The 18,849-nt window shown below is 46.4% G+C and overlaps 1 protein-coding gene across 3 annotated transcripts; it reads left to right on the forward strand.

The window, feature by feature from the left end:
* Positions 1-485: 485 nt before the first annotated feature.
* On the forward strand, positions 486-18,335 carry LUC7L (LUC7 like). 3 transcript variants are annotated; one of them, XM_084296032.1, is made up of 11 exons: positions 486-688; positions 1,069-1,139; positions 2,243-2,337; positions 7,267-7,365; positions 8,054-8,164; positions 8,857-9,000; positions 9,444-9,620; positions 10,455-10,543; positions 14,312-14,341; positions 15,275-15,439; positions 17,978-18,335. In XM_084296032.1, the coding sequence occupies exons 4-11, from the start codon at positions 7,270-7,272 to the stop codon at positions 18,117-18,119; spliced, it is 954 nt and encodes a 317-aa protein (XP_084152158.1). In that variant the 5' UTR covers positions 486-688; positions 1,069-1,139; positions 2,243-2,337; positions 7,267-7,269; the 3' UTR covers positions 18,120-18,335. The 3 variants fall into 3 exon arrangements, with proteins under 3 accessions (XP_084152158.1, XP_084152157.1, XP_084152156.1); XM_084296031.1 differs by lacking the exon at positions 1,069-1,139 and adding an exon at positions 16,520-16,581 and having other exon boundaries at positions 502-688; positions 17,978-18,114; XM_084296030.1 differs by lacking the exon at positions 1,069-1,139 and having other exon boundaries at positions 502-688.
* Positions 18,336-18,849: the final 514 nt, after the last annotated feature.

Below are 18,849 nucleotides of genomic sequence, written 5' to 3' on the forward strand. Positions count from 1 at the left end.
GTATGGGATTACCTGGAACAATTTGGTATGGGATAGCCTGGCACAGTTTGGTATGGGATTGCCTGGAACAATTCAGTATGGCATGATGTGGAACACTTTGGTATAGGGTAGCCTCTAACAGTGTGGTATGGCACAGCCTGTACAGTTTAGTATGGGATAACCTAGCACAGTTCGGTATGGGATAACCTGGCACAGTGCAGTACGGGATAGCCTGGAACAGCTCGGTATGGGATTGCCTGTAACATTTGGTGTGGCATGGCGTGGAACAGTTTGGTGTGGGATAACCTGGAACATTTGGTACGGCACTGCCTGTAACCGTTCGGTATGGCACTGCCTGTAGCATTTTGGTACGGCACAGCCCAGCACGGCCTGGCACGGCCCAGCACGGCCCTGCCGCGGGAGCCACCCCCGCCTCCCCTTCCTGCCCCGCGGACTACAATTCCCGTCAGCCCGCGCGGCGCCGGGAGGGGCCGCTTCCGCCCAGCGCCCGCCGCCCGTCCGCCGCCGCCGCTCGTCCGCCTCCGAGGCCGGAGCGCGGAGCCCAGGCCGGAGCCCGGAGCCCGGAGCCGCCGCCCTCCTCCAGGCCGGAGCCGCCCGCCCGCCGCGGCCCGGCCCGGCCCCGCCGCCATGTCGGCCCAGGCGCAGATGCGGGCCCTGCTGGACCAGCTGATGGGCACGGCCCGGGACGGTGAGTGGGGGCGGGCGGGGCCTGCAGGAGACGCCGCGGCCCGGCCCGGCGCTGCCCCCCCCCCCGCTGCGGGCACCGAGCCCGGGCCCGAGCCCGAGCCCGGAGCGGAGCGGAGGGGCCGGGGCCTGCGCCTGGCTCCGGGGCCTGCCCCTAGGGAGGCCCCGCTGCAGCCCGGGGTCCCGTCTGCGGCCTGCCGAGCGCGTAGAGCCGCTGGGCGCGGTGCAGGGCTGTGAGGTACTCGGCACTTGGCTTCCTAAGCGAACCAGTGCCCCTGCTCGCTCTCTCTCTCTCTCTGCGTGTTGAGTTGCTGTTGAATTGCTTCCCATCCTTTTATTTCATACAAACTGAACAATTGTGGCCCCTCTATTTTATTTATAAAGGTTCAGTGTATCTTTGCCTGCCTACATCAATCTGCAAGGGAGTTGCAGAAAAGCCTCATGTTCATCGAGCCGTGAGTCACAACCAATTTTTAAAGCTGTTATAACAAAAGAAAAGTGTTTGCTTTTTTTCACGAGTAACTTTAAAAGTGTAGCATAGAAAGAAAAAAAAAAAACAACAAAAAAAAACCATTTTGAGTAGACACAACATTATTCCTGGATGCTTGCAAATCCTAAACTATTTTCATACGTTAGTATTCCACATACCTGTGTCATATACACAGCTTAGCTTTAAAATTGTCACATACCATTACCACGTTGCCTTTACTTTTATGTATCGTTCCCCTGACTTCCTTACTGCAGGTGTGGGCAAGAAAGCTTTTCCTTTAAAACTTTTCAACAGTGGGCATAAAATTCTGCAGCTGAGGTCTTGAAGAATGCAGATGGGTATAGTATATGTTGGAGCTCGCAGTGTGTATTGACTAACTTTGTTTCCTTTTTCTTTTTTCTTTTTTGCTTTTTTCTGATATTGTCTTGTATAAGTGGCTCCTGAGTAAAATGTCTTCTGAGGGCGGGAGGCGGGTGGGAAGTACTTCTCACGTTCCAGGCCAAGACCTACAAGATTCAGCTTTGCACGGCCTTGGAAAACACACTGCTTACTTGGTTTTGAGACCAAGCGGACTGCTGTCTTAATTATCAGCTTAGCAAGTAGCAGTTGCCTATACAAACTGTCCAGCACAGCACTGTTCTATGATTCGTGACCCTCCGATAGCATGGGTTTCAGTATCTCCTGCCCCTTCATCACAGTAAAAAAATAAAAAGGGAGGGGGGTGAAAAAAGGAAAGCATTGGCTGCAAGCCAGACTGTCTCCTTTTTTCTCTTCTGGCTGTGCTGTCTCTTTATACGGATGACAGGCTTTGGACGTTACTTGGCTCGCCAACACTGTGTTTAACACGGTGTATTGGATGAATTAATGCTAAAATAGTATTTATTTTTTTTGCCACTTAAAAGTTTTCCAGAATATCCTGCTACCCTATAAGCGTTTTCAAGTAATTTGGGGGAGCAGGAACGCCAACTGTTTTAATCTGCATATTGAGGTGAAATGATCATACCAACGTCTTTGTTACCTTATCAGCATTCTAATGTCTCCTTATTTAAAACCACAAATGAATTTCAGGAGATGAAACCAGACAAAGGGTGAAGTTTACAGACGATCGTGTCTGCAAGAGCCACCTTCTGGATTGCTGTCCTCACGATATCCTGGCAGGAACAGTAAGTACCTTCTCTGTAATAAGGAATTCTGGTAAGGCAGAGGTTGGTACAATTCTCCTGGTCTCCTCTGTGCCATCCTAGGTAACTTCTAGGAGATGCAGCCCAGGAAACATCAGGCTTCCCTTGCCCTAGAACAGCTGCAATTTTATTTTCAGTTTTGGTGACCTGTGTTTGGAACCACTGAAGTCAGGAGTTCTCAGAATTTGCTCAAAATGCTTTTTCTCTTGCAATCTCACGTGAAGTTGCAAGATTACTTCTATTTTAACAGCTTGTGATAGTTAGGGTATGAAACTCTTGTGGAGGGCACGTCATAGCCTGGTTGAGCCAGCACATTGTCTTGGGTGCATTCTTCATTCCATTGCCTCTTCGGGTTAGCTGGATTTTTCTCACGAGCTGCAATAGCCCTCAATTCTTGAGCTTTTCAGTCTCCTTGTTTAAACCACGTGATGTTTTCTGGATGGAACCTCAGCTTTTTTCATCATCATGGGTTGACGTGCTAATGGCAGGTTACAGCTCAGGCCAGCCTCACCTTTAGAGTTGGTGTGAGCAGTGTGTCACTCCGCCTGACTGGTTTAAAACATTTGAGGCAGCTTCCTTAGCTGTTGCCCTCTGGGGATGCAGCTGATGAATTTTCAATGATTTAACTCAAATATTCTCTGTGTGAGCAAAAGGTGATGTGGTAACAGAGAGACTGTGTGGAGTAAGTATCCTGTTAGGTGCCGGATGGAAGGTGCAGTCTGACTTTCAGAAGACAGCGCGTGTCTTCTGTGGTTGCTGGATTACATGATTGCTGGATGGAGATGAGTGGATATTGGAAATCCATCTTCATCCTTGCTGTTTGGCACTAACTACTCTGGCATTTCATGTTGTCCATCCACTTACACATTTTTTTTTTTTTAATTCAGTCAATATTTATAGCCCTTCCTTCTGTCATTCTGAGAGCTGGGTTTGACACAGTGGGTTACCAACAAAGGGCAGGGCTGGCAGGTAGCTCTGCCTCGGATTGTAACACTGTGGTCACAAAACTACAGTAGTGCCAGCAGAAAGAGCTTTAGCAACATCTGCCCTGGCTTTGAGCATGCAAACTTCAGCTTTTAAGTGGCTGTTGCTGCAAAGTAAGCCTGGAAGAGCTGAATACAAATTTTTGTATTTTTGAACCATTGTAAGGGACGCAGGGCAGAAATTTGAAGCTCAGATGTGTTTTCCAGCGGCTGCTCCATCAGCCTCCACATCACCTCACTCTGCTTCAGAATTGTAGAGCTGCTTAAATCACCTCCTGCCCGTTTCCATCCTTTGTGCAAGTCACTGTGGGTTGGGATGGATTTTTTCAACAGCTTTTTGAAGATGCTGCCTTCCACCTCTTCTGATGTGCTTCCAGGAAGCAGGTAGGTGGTGAGCCGAAGGGGTCAAATGAAGTGATTGGAGCCAGTGTCAAAGCACAGGGGAAGCGTAAGGTGCTCAGGTGCATTGTGAATCTCCTGGATATGTAAGCACATCAAAAAGTTTTCTGCTTCTGTTACATGTGTGCAGTGAGTTGTCTCTTTACTCTTGCTGTGGAACTTGCAATCAGAAACCTCACCCAGGGACAAGAAGGAAGACCACTTCTGTGCAAGCAATCTTGTAGATCACTCGAATGATCTTGTGGTGGCCTTGAAGGGGCTGTGGAGCTCTCTGTGCTGCTGACAGCAGGTTCTTGGGGGCAAGAAAACATATTGGTGCCACAGGTCACTGTTGAAAGAACATGTGATGTCTGGAATGGGATTGACATTTAGCTGTCAGCACTACCAGCACAGAATGAAACACAACTGAGCTGAGCAGGCTCTCCTCGTGGACCCAGTCAGGTTTACGAACATCTTACAGTGCTCCGTTCATGGAGGAGATGTGTGGGTGGCTCAGCATTAACTGCACGGAGTGGTGTCTCTCTCTCTGGATGTGTGTTAATGCAAACGTCAGGATCTTGTATGTTTTTGGAAACTTCCAACAGATGCTCTGAGCCTTCTTGTAATGGTTATGATGCATTGTTTCCCCGAAGGCATTGTTCCTGCTGCATCGTTCAGGTACAAATACTTCCAAGTAGTGGGAAGCTGGTTGGAGCTGAGCAGGCGACTGAATCTGGTCAGCAGCAATGATCAGTGAAATGTGATGAAGGACCTCTCACTGACCTTCAGGTGCAGAGTAGGTGAAAGAGTCCAGCCTCTGGACTGTTCTGAAAGCTGCAGGAGGCACGTTGGTGTTTGCTTTGTTTAGGTGGGCTGTGCCTGGCCGTAAGAGCCCTAATCCATCAGTGGAAGCACACATGGGGATGGTGTCATCTGGTAATCCTGAATTTCTCATTCCACTAATGAGTGGACAGATGAGTCTGAAGGCTGTCCAGGGAGAACATTACTTGGAAATTGCATTCAGGGAAGTTCCGTGTCCCTCAGTGGGAGATAAGAAAGATGAAGTCTGTAGGTTGCAGAGGTGTTTCATGGGGATCTGTGCTTTCCTTTTTATAACTGGGCAAAGCTCCAGAGCTCTGATTACTTTTGAAGAACATTCCTTGTGGAAGCAGACCTGGTGAGTTAACGGTTCACTAGTGATGCTCGTAAGAGATACCTCAGGATGTACGTGGATTGTGCAGCAAACGTGAGCAGGACTGATGGTCAGTAACACCTGAATGTGTTAGGTCAGCGTGTGCATGGGGAGTTAGGCCTTTACTCAGGCTCTCCTGTCTCAAGAACCTGTATCACCAGCCAGCCATGGGGATTGGTTGGAACAAGTCACAAACACTGCTGGAAAGGCTGAGTGTGTGATGACGCCTCCCTGATGGGACAAGGGTATTCTTTGAAACAGCAGATCTAGTGATTTTACCTGAAGTGAGCAATACACATAAGAATCTTCGTGCACCCGGATATCTCAAAGGATCTGGAGGAAGACCTGAAGTTCACATGCTGATGAAGCCAGTGAATTCTCCCCTAGAGAGTGAGTTTAAGAGAATTGTTGCCTTTTAACAGAGTGAGAGGAATAAAGGACACATTGGCTCTTCTGAGGCTTTGGGTTGGAGCTCCTCTGAATTGGGGCTGTGGCTCAGCTTGCAAGAAGGGTTCAGATAAGAATAATTGTGATCTGTGACAATCCCAAGGAGGATTGCTCTTTCTCCCTGTATTGGAAAGGGATTTCAGTGGAATGACCAGACCATACAACTAAAAGATTTAGGTCACGTCATGCTTTAATGTTGTAGGAAGATTTTGTGGCAAAATTACAGTAGCTCTTCAGCCTTCCTTGAAAAGGCTTGCCGGAAGATGAAATCTTTTAAGCTCTGAAAGTACCAGAACAGTTGTTTGTTTGTTTGTTTTTTTGTAAGCATTACGTTTCCACTGCTAGAAAGCTCAACAAGGCTATTCCTGGATAAAGTGTCTGTAGCCTGGTATCTGTAGTCTCCTGTTTCTGGTAAATCTGAGCCAAGTGAGGAAGACTGAATAGTGGCAAGTCCTTTTGAATTGTTTTTTTTGTTTAAAAAAGATTATTAGCACAGGTAACTGCTGAAACCCCAAACGTTACCTGATGGAGCTTGCTTTGGTTACCTTGTTTAATTCTCAACGCTTCCACTGCTGCTGGCTGAACGCGTTGCTCCACGTGCATATCCCTGGCACCCCCTGCTTTAGGTTGTGGTGTTTTGCTGGGATTCTGCATTGGTCCCAGTTCAGCCGTATTTAGCTTTTTCTGCAATTCTGACTTCAGTGTTGCTGTGTGTAGGTTTGGGCTCCTTGGGACTAGGAGAGAAAGGGATGACTGGTCTGAGTGTTCCTTCACGAGCTCACCTGTACCCTGCCATTTGTACAGCGTGCTGTGGCTCATGCCACAGCCTTTTATTATTTTGGCTTTCAGAAATGTCTTATTCTTTTTCTATTTTAAGAATAAGATGAATGTTCTCTGTTACATATTGATAACATAAAAATGCAGTTTCCGTGTTCTGTATGCATAATTAAACTCAGTTATTTGGCTGTTAGCTACCAGATTGGGGAAACCCAGTAAATTTAAACTGCATTAACTGCAGTAGAGATGAAGAACAGAATTCAAGTCAGGGCTTTCTGGGAGAGGAGATGCTCCTTAATTCCCATGCCTTATGCGTAGGAATTAGCTCCGTTGAGCTGGTGGGGTTTAAAGTTGCAGCTGCACGTGGGAAGGGTTAGCTGTAGAATTATGAGCGTGCTGTAGGTGAGCGTGGAGTTCTGCTTTTCTAGCAGCCGTTCCCCTTTTTACCTTAAGTTCCTTTGTTCTTAGAATCATAGAATCACAGGATGGCTCGGGTTGGAAGGGACCTTAAAGCTCATCTAGTTCCAACCCCCTGCCATAGGCAGGGATTCCACCCACTAAATCAGGTTGCCCAGAGCCTCGTCCAGCCTGGTCTTGAGTGCCCCACCGCCCTCTGAGTGAAGGATTTCCTCCTAGAGCATTTGTTCTTGACAGAGCATTCCATCTGTGTCCTGTGCCTTGGTATGTTTCGTTACGTTACTGATGTTCTTTCTGATGCAGATGTGAGCTTTGATCTCAGGGTACGAAGCTTTGTGTTTTGCTGTTCTGTAGCTCTGAAGCACCAGAGATGTTTGGAGTTGGTGCCTGCTGAAGAATTTCCTGCTGCAGTATGCTGTGCCTTTCCAGCTCCTTCCCAGCAATTTGTAAGACTGCTGTGACCTACAGCAGGAGTAGGACTGGACTTAAAATATTTGGGGTGCTTTAATGTTGTCCTAGGAACTCCTAGAAGAGTGGTTCTAGCAAGCATGTGGTTTTTCTGGCTGGTTCTGTTATGACAGTTTAAGAGGAAGTTCTTCTTCCTGAAGAGACTTTACTTTGATATTGTGCACCTGTCAAGAGTTAAGCATCTGCTGCTTGTTGCCATAATGGGGGGGGGGGGATTCTCGCATTAATTTTCCTTTTTCTTTTCAACAGCGAATGGACCTGGGAGAGTGTACAAAGATCCATGACTTGGCATTGAGGGCAGACTATGAGATTGCAAGTAAAGAGAGAGACCTGTTTTTTGAGCTGGATGTAAGTATGGAGGGTGGGTTTTGGAGTTATTTGGTTGAACAATAGAAGTCAGTGGGTATTTCAGCTAACCCTATTATTTGACATATTGTCTGGCAAGAATGTGCAGCCCCTTCCCAAATGTCAGCTTGATGCTGACATCAAATTGTAAACGTAATTATGACCCTGGCAACCCCATTAGTCCAGCTACCTGGGAGGCTCTTATGGCATTCCTTGCATCCCACACCTGCTGCTCTGTACCAGGTCACTGTAACCTAATGGCCTGTCCCAGAAGAAGAATTAATGTTAAAAGCCTTCTGCTCTGTGATTTCACTTCTGGCCAGATTTAGCTTTCTCTGATGGTACGAGCCTAGTGGAAGAGCAGTCATCTTCCGATTTCATGCAGTGCTTTTTATCTCTGCACCCGTTGCTCACGTAACGGAAGGTGCAGTACAAAGCAGCAGTTATTTGTGAATTCTGTTATATGTAAGAGTAAAGGAACAGTGTCAGGTTCCAGACAGATGACAGACATTAGGGCAGGGTTTTTTTTCTTTGTCTTTCTGCAAAGCTTTTTATATTTTTTTTTCTCAAGGCAACTGTTCTTGAAGTTGTTTGTGCGCTGTATGGAGATTGCACCAGCTAGCTGTTGGCTGTCAAATTGGCTAACACATGGAGAGCATCTTGGTTCACAGTTCTCTTTCTGAATGTGCAGGCTATGGATCACCTGGAATCCTTCATTGCCGAGTGTGATAGGAGAACAGAACTGGCTAAGAAACGCCTGGCTGAGACACAGGAAGAGATCAGTGCTGAAGTGTCTGCAAAGGTATCACCCTCTTGTTAAACCCTTGTTCTGAAAGGCTGTGCAAGAGCACTGGTGCTCTGCTGTCTCCTGACACCATTGATAGTGGGAAGCTGTGCTCCACAAAGACTGGCTGGATTCCAGCCATCACCCTCAAATGCTGCTCTGGCTGTTCTTGTGTCTGGTTCCGAGGGCTAGAGTAGGGTAAAATATGAACTCTAAAAGATGTTGCTGTAGCACGTCTATAAGGTATATAGGTTTCCTGTCCCCTATTCAGTGTTCGTGTACCAGCTTAGGATAGTAAATCTATCCCGTGACTTGTTATCTTCTCATGTAGCAGATGCTCATGTAATTTCCTCATTGGGAACTTCTTTCACCAGGCCAGTACAAAACACATTTCCAAAGCTGGTTTTGTGGATTCTCTCCTGTCCGATAAGCCATGAATGTGCCACTGTTTGCAGCAGAACTGATGATGTCCTGTCTACCTATGGTTACTTCATTTACTACCTGTCTAGAACTGTGTTGCCTGTACTTAGCCTACCAACATCTTTTTGTTGGGATTCCTTTGACTTTTGGAGATTGATGATGATCTTCAGCAGTGGCTTATTTATGTTAAACAGGTTTTTTGCTTTAAAGAAAAAGGAAAAGTTGTCCTGCAATCTTTGGCAAGCTTTTTGTCTTACCAAAAATAAAAAATAAATTCTTATTTTCTGTAGGCAGAGAAAGTACATGAACTGAATGAAGACATTGGAAAACTCCTAGCTAAAGCTGAGCAGCTGGGAGCTGAAGGAAATGTTGATGAGTCTCAAAAGATCCTGATGGAAGTGGAAAAAGTCCGAGCAAAAAAGAAAGAGGCAGAGGTATGGTGGTGTTCTGGGAATTGTAGCAGCTGGTTGAGCTGTGTGATAAACAGCTGGGCAGGTCCTACCTCTTATTTTGCCAGCACCTCCTCTTTCAGTTCCAGCAATGTGCTGGCAAGTAGTTGGCGGTGTAGTGTGATAGACAAACAAAAGCTCTTTAGAAACTTTTATCTGGTGAAGAGAGATGACTTGGAGGGGGTGGCAGTTCTTCCTCTGAAAGATCTGGTCACTCTGAAAGATTTAGTCACTACTCTATCCCACTTACAGGGATAGACCAGCAGGGCAGCTGCGCTTGCAAAGTGTTTTGTATGGCACCTCCTTTATATTGAGGGTGCTTTTATGACCCCTGGAAGCAGCAGTGTTGTTTTTTGCAGAGGTTACCCTGGAGGGTTGAGGTTGTGTAAGGACTCCTTGACATTTGCCTGGTTTTTGCCTTCTTTCAGGAAGAATACCGAAATTCAATGCCTGCATCCAGCTTCCAACAGCAGAAGCTGCGTGTGTGTGAAGTCTGTTCGGCGTATCTGGGTCTCCATGACAATGACCGGCGTCTTGCTGACCACTTTGGAGGCAAATTACACTTGGGTTTCATTCAGATTCGTGAGAAGTTGGATCAGCTGCGGGTAATCTTGTCTGTTTTAATCCTTCTTGCAGTTCTGAGGTTATTCAACATTTACATTAAGGTCATACAGAATTCTTTTCAGTCCTTGTATAAGCCCAGAAATTTCTGATTTCTGAATCCTGGAAACTTCAAATGGAGATTTGCCTAGCCTCATCGTGCGGTCTGTTCTGGGTAACTAATGTTGGACCCTTAGAATTAATAGGTCAAACTAGACCGCTGCTGTAACTTCTTCCTCAACTACACGTGGCTGTACTCATGGTCTTTCTCATTGGTTTGGCTGAAATTTGTCACTGAGTTTTCTGACTATCGAAGAGCGCTCTGAGACCTCTTAATGAAACGCTTTAACTGGAGTTCCATGTAGTGCTGTTAAGGAAGGAGGTCTGTGGTAGCTGAAGTGCTGATCAGCAGTTTTCTGGAATGGTTTGTAATGGCCAGGTTTGTAATGGCCTTGCTTGCAGGCAGGAACCTTTAGCCTGCTGGAGTAAGAGCGGTGATCCCTGTGCCATACTCAGCAGAATATTGAGGTCAGTGCCTTCATTGATCATGGCACAAGACCAGGGCACTCTTCTGTTGTGTATAATTGTGGTGAGACAGACCCTTGCCTCAAAGCCTGTGGGCTCATCACTTAGAGCACAAGCACAGCAGATTTGTGAGTGACATTTCTTGGGCTGATGCAGGTTAGTGCGGTTGTAAGGAAAATGAGAATCTTTACGGAGATCTGTACTAGCACATAAAATACTGTGAAACAGGTCCCTGTCTCACTATGTGAATAGTCTCCCTGCAGATCTCTATCCTGTTACCGTATGGCTGAAATATGATGTAAACTTTTTTTTAGAAAACGGTGGCAGAAAAGCAAGAGAAGAGAAACCAGGATCGTTTGAGACGGAGAGAAGAGAGAGAACGAGAGGAGAGAATGGGCAGACGGTAGGTGAAAGTCGAAACCAGCTTCATAAAATAAACAGTTACTGAAATAATTTCTTGTATCTGAGTATTGCAGGAAAGCAGCATGTGCTGCTGGGTCAACTGTTGGACATGCTCTGGATGCTGCGTGAACACCTTGGCGTTCAATTTGGAATGAAAACAAACGCACAGAATCCCCACGTTAAAGTGATTGTGTATTATTTTAACCCCCACTGTGTATCTGAAAGATAGAAGCTCAGAAGATGTGCAGTCTTCAGGCTTACGTTGGTCTAGTCTCTGTGGCTGGGAGTCTGGATGAAATGACCTCACCTAGTGCATCAAGTGGGAAAACTTAGAACGAGTGCTAGGTCTGCTCAGATGGCTCTTGTCATGCAAAAGTTCTCTGGGTAGTCCTTCTTGCTTCTAGGCTAGGAGATGACAGCAGAGTGGAGCTAGTATCCATGAGCCAGGTGGCAGGCTGCCTGACTTACTCAGAAACTTTTCTACAATAGCAGTGAGGTACGTTTGGCACAGCTTTGGAGGATGCTTTCCAGGACGTCTCTGGGCTGTCCTGCTCAGAAGGATCCCAAGGAGTGGCTGGTTGTGGCGGTTGTGGCCGTGTGTGTCACCTTCTGCTCATACACGTGTAATCCTGGAGCCTGGGAGTGGCTACCACGTTGGTATTCTCATGACAAGTTCTTCTGCCTCTTGCCAGCTGAACTGGAAGAACTAATTCTTCCGTGTGCGTAAACAGCTCGGTTAAACAGCCTGGCATGAAGAGAGTGGTTATTTATTGGTGGTGGTCACACAGAGGAAGTGGCTGAGTAGGAGCGCTGTTCTTGTCACAGCTTTTTGCCAGTTACCTCATGTTTCTCCTCAGTCTTATATTTGAATCTGAAAAAAAAACACCTTGCTGCATGTGGTGGGTTCTTTTTGACCCTCAGTGTCAACTGAGGCATGTGTTTCAGGCGTCCTCTGAGGCATATGAGCTACATAACTGCAGTGTGTCTCAGGTAGTGCTGCCCTCTGGATATATGTTTCTGGAAATGCTAGCAAACAAGTCCCAGAACTGAAGGACCTTGGTTTTCTGTGGTCTGGGGCTTGGCAATTGTGGTGCATGAAGATGTAAGCTCCAGATTGTCATGCGTTCCCTGATTTGAGTATTTTATTTGGGTTCTCTCACTGGGGATTGCCTGGTGTCATAGGAAGTGCTAGTTCATGCTGCAGCTTTCTGCTGAACTGCAGCCCTTTATGATGAGCCTTGCAGCTTTCTGGCCTCTGTGCAAGGTTGTCAGTAGTGCAGTTGTACTTGAGAGCTACAGAATGTGGAACTGGCGGCTGAACCCGAGTCAGATGAATGGGACTGCTGCCTGTTGGTGTTCTGGAGACAAAGATGGCAATGAGACAAGAAGCATCTTCCCACGCAGCTGCTTCGTGGTAGGCTTGTTCTGGCTCACAGAAGGACCCCTCTAACCTGGAGAGTGTCTCTCCATAGTCTCTTGTATTCCTGGAGTTTGTTTCTGCATGAAATTGGTTCAACCCAATGGTTGCCTTCAGGAAGAGCGCTCTGGATCTCTAACTTGGTCTGCGTCTCCCCAACCTCTCATCTCTGCTTTCTCCTTTCTGTAGCACGTGTGTATTTCATGTGTATTCCCAAAATCTCAGCTCCTGGGAGTTAAGGAGGCTCTTGTGTTCACAGCATAGGTAGCTCACATATGGATGCATCTGATAAGGGGTTTCTGAATATTTCATGCTATAAATATAACAGTGTTAAGAGTTGGGATGAGTTGGCCTGGTGTCTGATTTCTTGCTGGTTTTATATTTTGCACCAGTTAGTCTGTGGCCGGCCTTTTCCCTCTCTGTCTGGAGGCACCTCTGTGCTCCTCTGTTCAGATGTCAAAAAAAAAGCATGTTTTGATGGTGGAGCCAGGGATGATGTATAGGGGAGGTCAAACTGTTTTCCTCTCTAAAATGGGAACTTGACACAAAGAAGGAAAACAGTTTTCCCAGTGGATGCTTAATGTCAACTGGGACTAGAGCCCAGATTTCTTGATTTCTAAGCACCTGCTCTTCTGGGTGCTGTGCAATGCCATGCTTACAGGGGTGTTTTTCTGACCAAAACTGATCAGTGACTTCTAGCAACTTCAGAGACTACCTGTCTTAAGCAGAACTTGATCCTTAAGGAACCACAGAAAGCACGTTTCCTGCATAACTTTTATTGTTTTGTCTTCATGTGCAGCGTCTTCAGGGGGGTTATTCAGGAAGAGGAAGAATGCCACTTGACTTGGAGAAGTCTTTGGTGGCTTTTAGGCATTGTGACACATTATGGAAGCCTGTGGATGGGTTTGAAAAACTCTTAACTCTTATAGATGTTATTAATTTGTCAAATAAACTGTTTTCCATGTAGGAATGAGTGAATGGTTTTGTTGCCCCTAGTGGTGAATGCAGAGAAGTTCTGTGTTCTGTGTTTGGTGTTGCTGGTGACTGCTACCCAGTGATCCCTTAGGACTGAAATTCTCTGGAGAGCTGGCATGTTTGGAAGGGCAGACAGCAGTATTTGCTTGCCAAGTACACCAGCAAACAAGACTATGGAGTTGCTGAATGGATTTCCTTTTTAGTAAGTTAGGCAAAACATACATGTAGGTTATGAAACTCAGCACATAGCATCTGTGATGCAGGACAGAAAAAATAATAAAGCACAGCTTTTGACTTGGCTGGGCAGCATTCATCTGCTGTGACCTGATGTCTACTGATTCAGGCTGGTAAGGAAAGTGCAGCTTTTTTGGATGCTTCCTGAATTTCCAAAGCTTAGCGTTATGGAGTGATTATCAGGAGTTTGTGTGCACTCCTGCTCAGATCGTAGTCACAGAAGGGTGACCAGGCTTCTTGCAGGGGATGTGGAATAGCTTTGTGTGGATGTGTGCACCAGTGATTCAGAATAAAGTGATCAGGAGGAGAAGAACATGAAGAACTTGGAGTAACGACAACCATCAAAAAATAAAACTGCCTGCCAGGCCTCTCCAGTGCGTCCTGCGGCTCTGTCACTTCTTGTTACGTGAGAAAGTAGGTGTGTAGCTATTGCCTTGCTCTCCTGGTTTATCAGCTTTGCCTTCATCTGGTCTTGTCATGCGTGGCCTGGTCTTGTCATGCAAGGTTTATTCACCTGACTCCCAAGGTCAGCTCTACCTGGTTTACACTCCTTTTACCTGAAGTCCTTTCTAAATTTCTGTTTTTTCTTTCTACCATGATTGAACTCTCGTGTTCATTGTGAAGGGATGTCAGGGCATACTGATTCTTTTAATATTGTCTTATCCAGGTATGGTTTTAAAATGTATTAATAAAGTAGATACTTATCTTTCTCTTTTTTTTTAAATTGTGTGTAACTTTCAGCTGCATCTCCTGTACGCAGCCAAAAAGCTCTGTGGCTGTGTAGCTGGAGCATCCCCTGTGAGTCTGTATGCAGTGGGAGCAGTTAAGGGTTCAAGGCGAAGTCACTAAACAGAGGCTGGCTGCTTTTCAAGTAGAGCAGAAAGAGACTGTTCAGTCTGTGTGAAGTTCGGAGGTAGGCTGGCTTCGAATGTGGCCATGGAGAAAAAGGAAAAGCATTGTCCTTCAGGCAGAGTGGCTCCTTGAGTGGTGCTGAGCAAGGATGTTGCAGGAGTTGAAAGAACTGTAATGTTATTTACAGACTGTCAAAAGGTGGGAAACTACAAACAAGCCCTGTTAAAACTAGTGTTTCTGCAATGTTCTGCAACTGTACCTTCTCTCACGTAACTCTCCTCTCCTTTCTAGGTCTGGATCAAGAAATAGAGATCGTCGAAGGTGAGTGCAGTTCTCCCAAATGCCTATTTGTGTTTTTATCTAGTTACTGTGTTTTTTCATGGGTCTCATAAATGGAGCTCATTCTGTGCCACAGTCATTTTGTTATGCTCCCTGAAAGAAATAGGAGCTACTGCTTGGGCACTTCTGCAGGGTTGTGCAACCCATGTCACCCGTTGGACTAGAAAGCATCTGCTGGCTAGCCCAGGTGGGACAGAGGGTGCTGTGTGCTCCATGATACCAGTCTAAGAACACACTCAATACCTTTTTCAATAAATGTCTAATACCCCTTGATAGTTTTTGTATCTGAAATGTATCTATTATATATACTACTTCAGATGTAAAAAAAAAAAAATAATAAAAAAATAATAATAATTTTAAAAGAAAGATGAAAGCCCCAACATCTCTGTGAAGAGCTTGCCTTTATGGTATGACAGCATTCCATAAGTGATCACATACCTGGAGGTCATCTTCTCTCCTGTTTCCTACATACATTGGCATCCTTTATTTTGATTTTAGAGCAGATTGAAACAAATCAATTTTGAAAGTGCAGTACTTTCACAAGGGGGGCTCCTCTTGTCAGGCTTGCCATACAGGTTGTGGTAATTTCACGTGAGGTTTATTTTGCCTTCCCTTCTCCTCCTTCAGTCAAAGTGAGGCAAAATATTACAGTTGGTAGGCTGTGCTCTGGGCATCACCACGTGCTGATGTTAGTGGTGCAAGTGATTTTCATAAGCTCCCCATCAACTCGAATTTACCGTCTGGTGTTCTGTTGGTAGTGTGAGCCCAGGAAGGGAGGAGTATGTTCACCCGGGGGGCGATCTGTGCTGCTGATGCTTGGGGTCGGTGTTGCTCTGGAATGTGTGAGGGTGCAGGTGTACAGAGGGGTTGTACTGGCCCATCTCCAGAGCATGAGGCAGTCTGTGTCCCCTTCAGATCACGGTCTCGGGACAGGAGGCGGAGGCGCTCGAGGTCGGCTTCCCGTGAACGGCGGAAGTCTCGCTCCAGGTCCCGAGACCGGCACAGGCGCCACCGGAGCCGTTCCCGCAGCCACAGCCGAGGTCACCGGCGGGGGTCCAGAGACAGGAGTTCAAAACACAAGTACGTATTCCTCACATGAGTGCTTCTCTGCAAAGGGGAGTCCCTGGCATCACAGAGAGCCTCCTCTGATCCTTAGAGTGAGCAGGAGTCTGACGGGTTTCTCAAGTTAGAAGCTGCACGTGCCCTGTACCAGCTCCTGGGCCAAAGCAGTGTTCCCCAGTGGCAGTCTGTAGATGGCCTCACATGGGCACAGTGCCTGTGCAGCAAGGTCCCAGCTGGAGAGTGGAGTCTAAGAGATAAAACTGTCATTCCCCATACTGTGGTGCTGAGCCTTGAAAAATTGCTGGGTTTCTTGCATAAGCAGCAGCTCATAGTCATGCTGGTGCTCACTCAGCCTCCCCAGGCATGTAAAACCCAAGTAGCAGAGGCAGTTCTGACATTACATTTCTGTGTTTACTTTCTGCTTCCCAGCTTCTTGCTATCAGTGCTGGAATGGGGAAGGGAAGAGTATGATTTGGGAACTGGGGGAGGCCTTCTATTAGGGTAACAAAAAAGCTAGTTGAGAGATTTTTAAAAATCTCCATTGGGTGAGGGAGGGAGAAAAACAGCTGGAAGGAGGAGTTATACCATTCTGTCACTGAAGAGAAACCCTGTAGTCTGAGAAAGGGCTTTAAGCCTCTTCTGAAACTCAGCAACACGCCCCCTGTGCTGGAGGAAGGCTGAAGCAGGCACGTGTATGTAGGAGTATTAGGAAAATTGAAATTAAACCATGTGTTTCCTTACAGCCCTTCCAAACCCAGAAGCAAGTTTACCCCCAGGTGCTCGCTTAAGTTAGGATCTAGCCTTTATTTTAATGCTCTTAGTTAATAGGGGAGTGCTTAAGGAGTGTCTCACCTGATTAGGCACCGCCATTTCAGTACGATTCAAGAAACAAACCTACTGTTGTGTGCCTTGTGTCACTTTAGCTAAGGGGTAAAAGAACATATTTTAAAAATACCTGATGAAGGGGAGGGGAATAATGGTATGAAAAAAAGTCTGTTAATACGTGGGGGGTGTGTGTGTGTGTGAATACTGTTGATTCTCCAATGGCTGAGATACTAAAGTCCTTTTTTAAATCTGTCTTGAACATGAAAAATAAAGAAAAGAAGTTTGGACAATTAGGAAGTGAGGAAGACCCTGTAATAACTATTACTAAAGAGCAGGTAAGGGATTACTTCGAAAACCTTGAACACATTCAATCAGCCCATTGAGATTGTAGGAGGACTGGCTAGCTGACATACCTCCACAGAGTTACTGAGCTGGGGAGAGACCAGTGTCAGTTTAAGAAAACAAAGCAAAATGAACAAACAGGAAAGCGTTATTCCCTGGAAAGGGTGTAGCTTCTGTTTTCACTCAGAGTGAACAAAGCCTACATTCTGGTTCTGCTGGTCTGAAGTCTTGGTTCTATAAAGAAATAGCCTGTCACGGGATCTGGAGGTCTGAGGGTAAGAGAACTATGGAGAGCATGGCCTGTTGTGGGGACAGGAAAAGAGTTAATTTAATCAAATGCTCATGTTGTTTCTTGTCTTCCAGTTAAGTGACACAATTTAAAGTAACGAAAATGAAGTGGCTCAAGATACAGAGGGCTGTAAGGTTTTAATGTAATTGTGCAAGAGTTCCAAACCTTAAAACCAACACGAAGGAAAGCTGGAACCTGTAAGATGCCTGCCAGGTCCTCTTCTTGTGACCACAAAGTGGGACCTGTGTGCTGAGTCCTAGAGTACAACCTGCTGGCTGTGCAGGGTCTCTGACAGCCTCTGCCTGGTTCCACAGGCGTATGGGCTGCTAGAGAGAATTAAGGGCCAGCACCTAGTTGATAAGCAGATTTCTGACAGTTGGCATGAATCATACAGGGTAAGAGCCTTTTAGGATTGTTTCTAGTATGAAAGCCTCTGCTTAATGCTGTGTGGGCTGACACAATGAAGCACTGTTGAAAATCTGTAGCTATCATTTCAGCAGGCTGTGCAAAGATTTGCCTGTTGTGTGCTCCAAATTAAAAATGGGTATCATCCTGACTTGGAACTCAGGGTGCTTGGGATGGCTGCTTGTCAGATGCAGAGTGACAGAAGCCTAGGCCTGAGCAAGCCTTTGAATCCAAAGAATACAGCTGGTATTTAAAGCAGTTGAGCAGAAGTCTGCTAGCTTAAAGCGTAACCCCAAAAAAAACTCTGTAAAAGACACAAACAGTGCTGAATGACAGGTGAGGAAGAAATTGCTGGTGCTTTAGTACAGCTTAGTAAACTAGCAAGGCACAATGGGAACACCTCAGAGGGATCCTGTGGCAACAGCTGTGGAAGGCTTACTCTTAAGGAGAGACTAACAGGGGCTGTGCTGTGCACTGGGCACTGCAAGCTTTATGTGAAATACTCAGGTGTGCAGAGGGACCGGGGCTTCTATTTGGGCAACACTACTCCTGATGTTACAGTCCCTGGGCACATTTTTGTAAGAAACTTGTGTTATGTCATAGCCCTGTTAGGAAAAATGTTGATGTGTTGTGCATATTTTATTCAAATTCTTTCATCTGTGGAGCTTATAGCAATGGTTTACTTTGTACTTCAGATCTTCTAGAGATCGATCTTCAAGAGAGAAGTCCCGAGACAGAGAGAGAAAAGAGAAGAGCTCTTCTGAGAGGCGGCACGAGAGCACAAATGGCAAATCTCGTTCCAAGAGATCAGAAGAGAGAGAAGCTGGCGAGATCTGAACTCAAATGATCTGTGTTGCACTGTAAATAGTCTGATAAACATTCTACACAAAGCCTAAATTTCCCATTTATATTTACTGAATACAACTCATCTTTTGTAGTTTTGAATTTTTATTGTTTGGCAGATAGCTGTGAGTTTGTAGAGACACAGAGTTACGTACTGTTTAACAGGTTTTGTTTTAGTAGGAATAAATAAAGCTGACCGATCGTTTTCAATTCAGGCCGGCGTTCGCCCCGTGTGTGTTGTGATGCGATGAGCGCGGCAGGTGGGGAGCTGAGCTGCTGTCCTGTTTGTGATGCTTTTGGAAAAGATTTTACCTGATGCTTTGCACAATTGGAGTTTGTGATCATTTGTAGTGCTGGTTCCAATTTGATTAATTTTTTCTTGTATGTTAGATGGAGAGGGTTGGGTTTTTTATCCCTTTTAGCGTCCAGCCACCTCATTTTTAAGTCTCCAGCCTCCGGGAGCTGCCTCCCTGCTCCGTGTTGAGGCAGACGGTGCTCGGCCCTGCTGTGCCCCTCTGTCAGCAGCTCTCGATTTTGTGAGGGTGACCAAAACTTTAACAAACACCGGCTGCGAGCTGTGCCCGGAGGGTGAACCTGGGCTTGATGCAGGCTCAGAGGCCAGCAGCGACTGCCCTGCCCCTCGGAACGTGGCCGCCCGGGGGCTGTGTGACAGGCAGAGAGGGGCCGGGCAGGCTCGGGGGGGAACCGGGGGGGGCGGCGGGGA

The sequence above is a fragment of the Netta rufina genome, assembly GCF_964035555.1.
Source record: "Netta rufina genome assembly, chromosome: 15".
NCBI classification, from domain to species: Eukaryota; Metazoa; Chordata; class Aves; order Anseriformes; family Anatidae; genus Netta; species Netta rufina.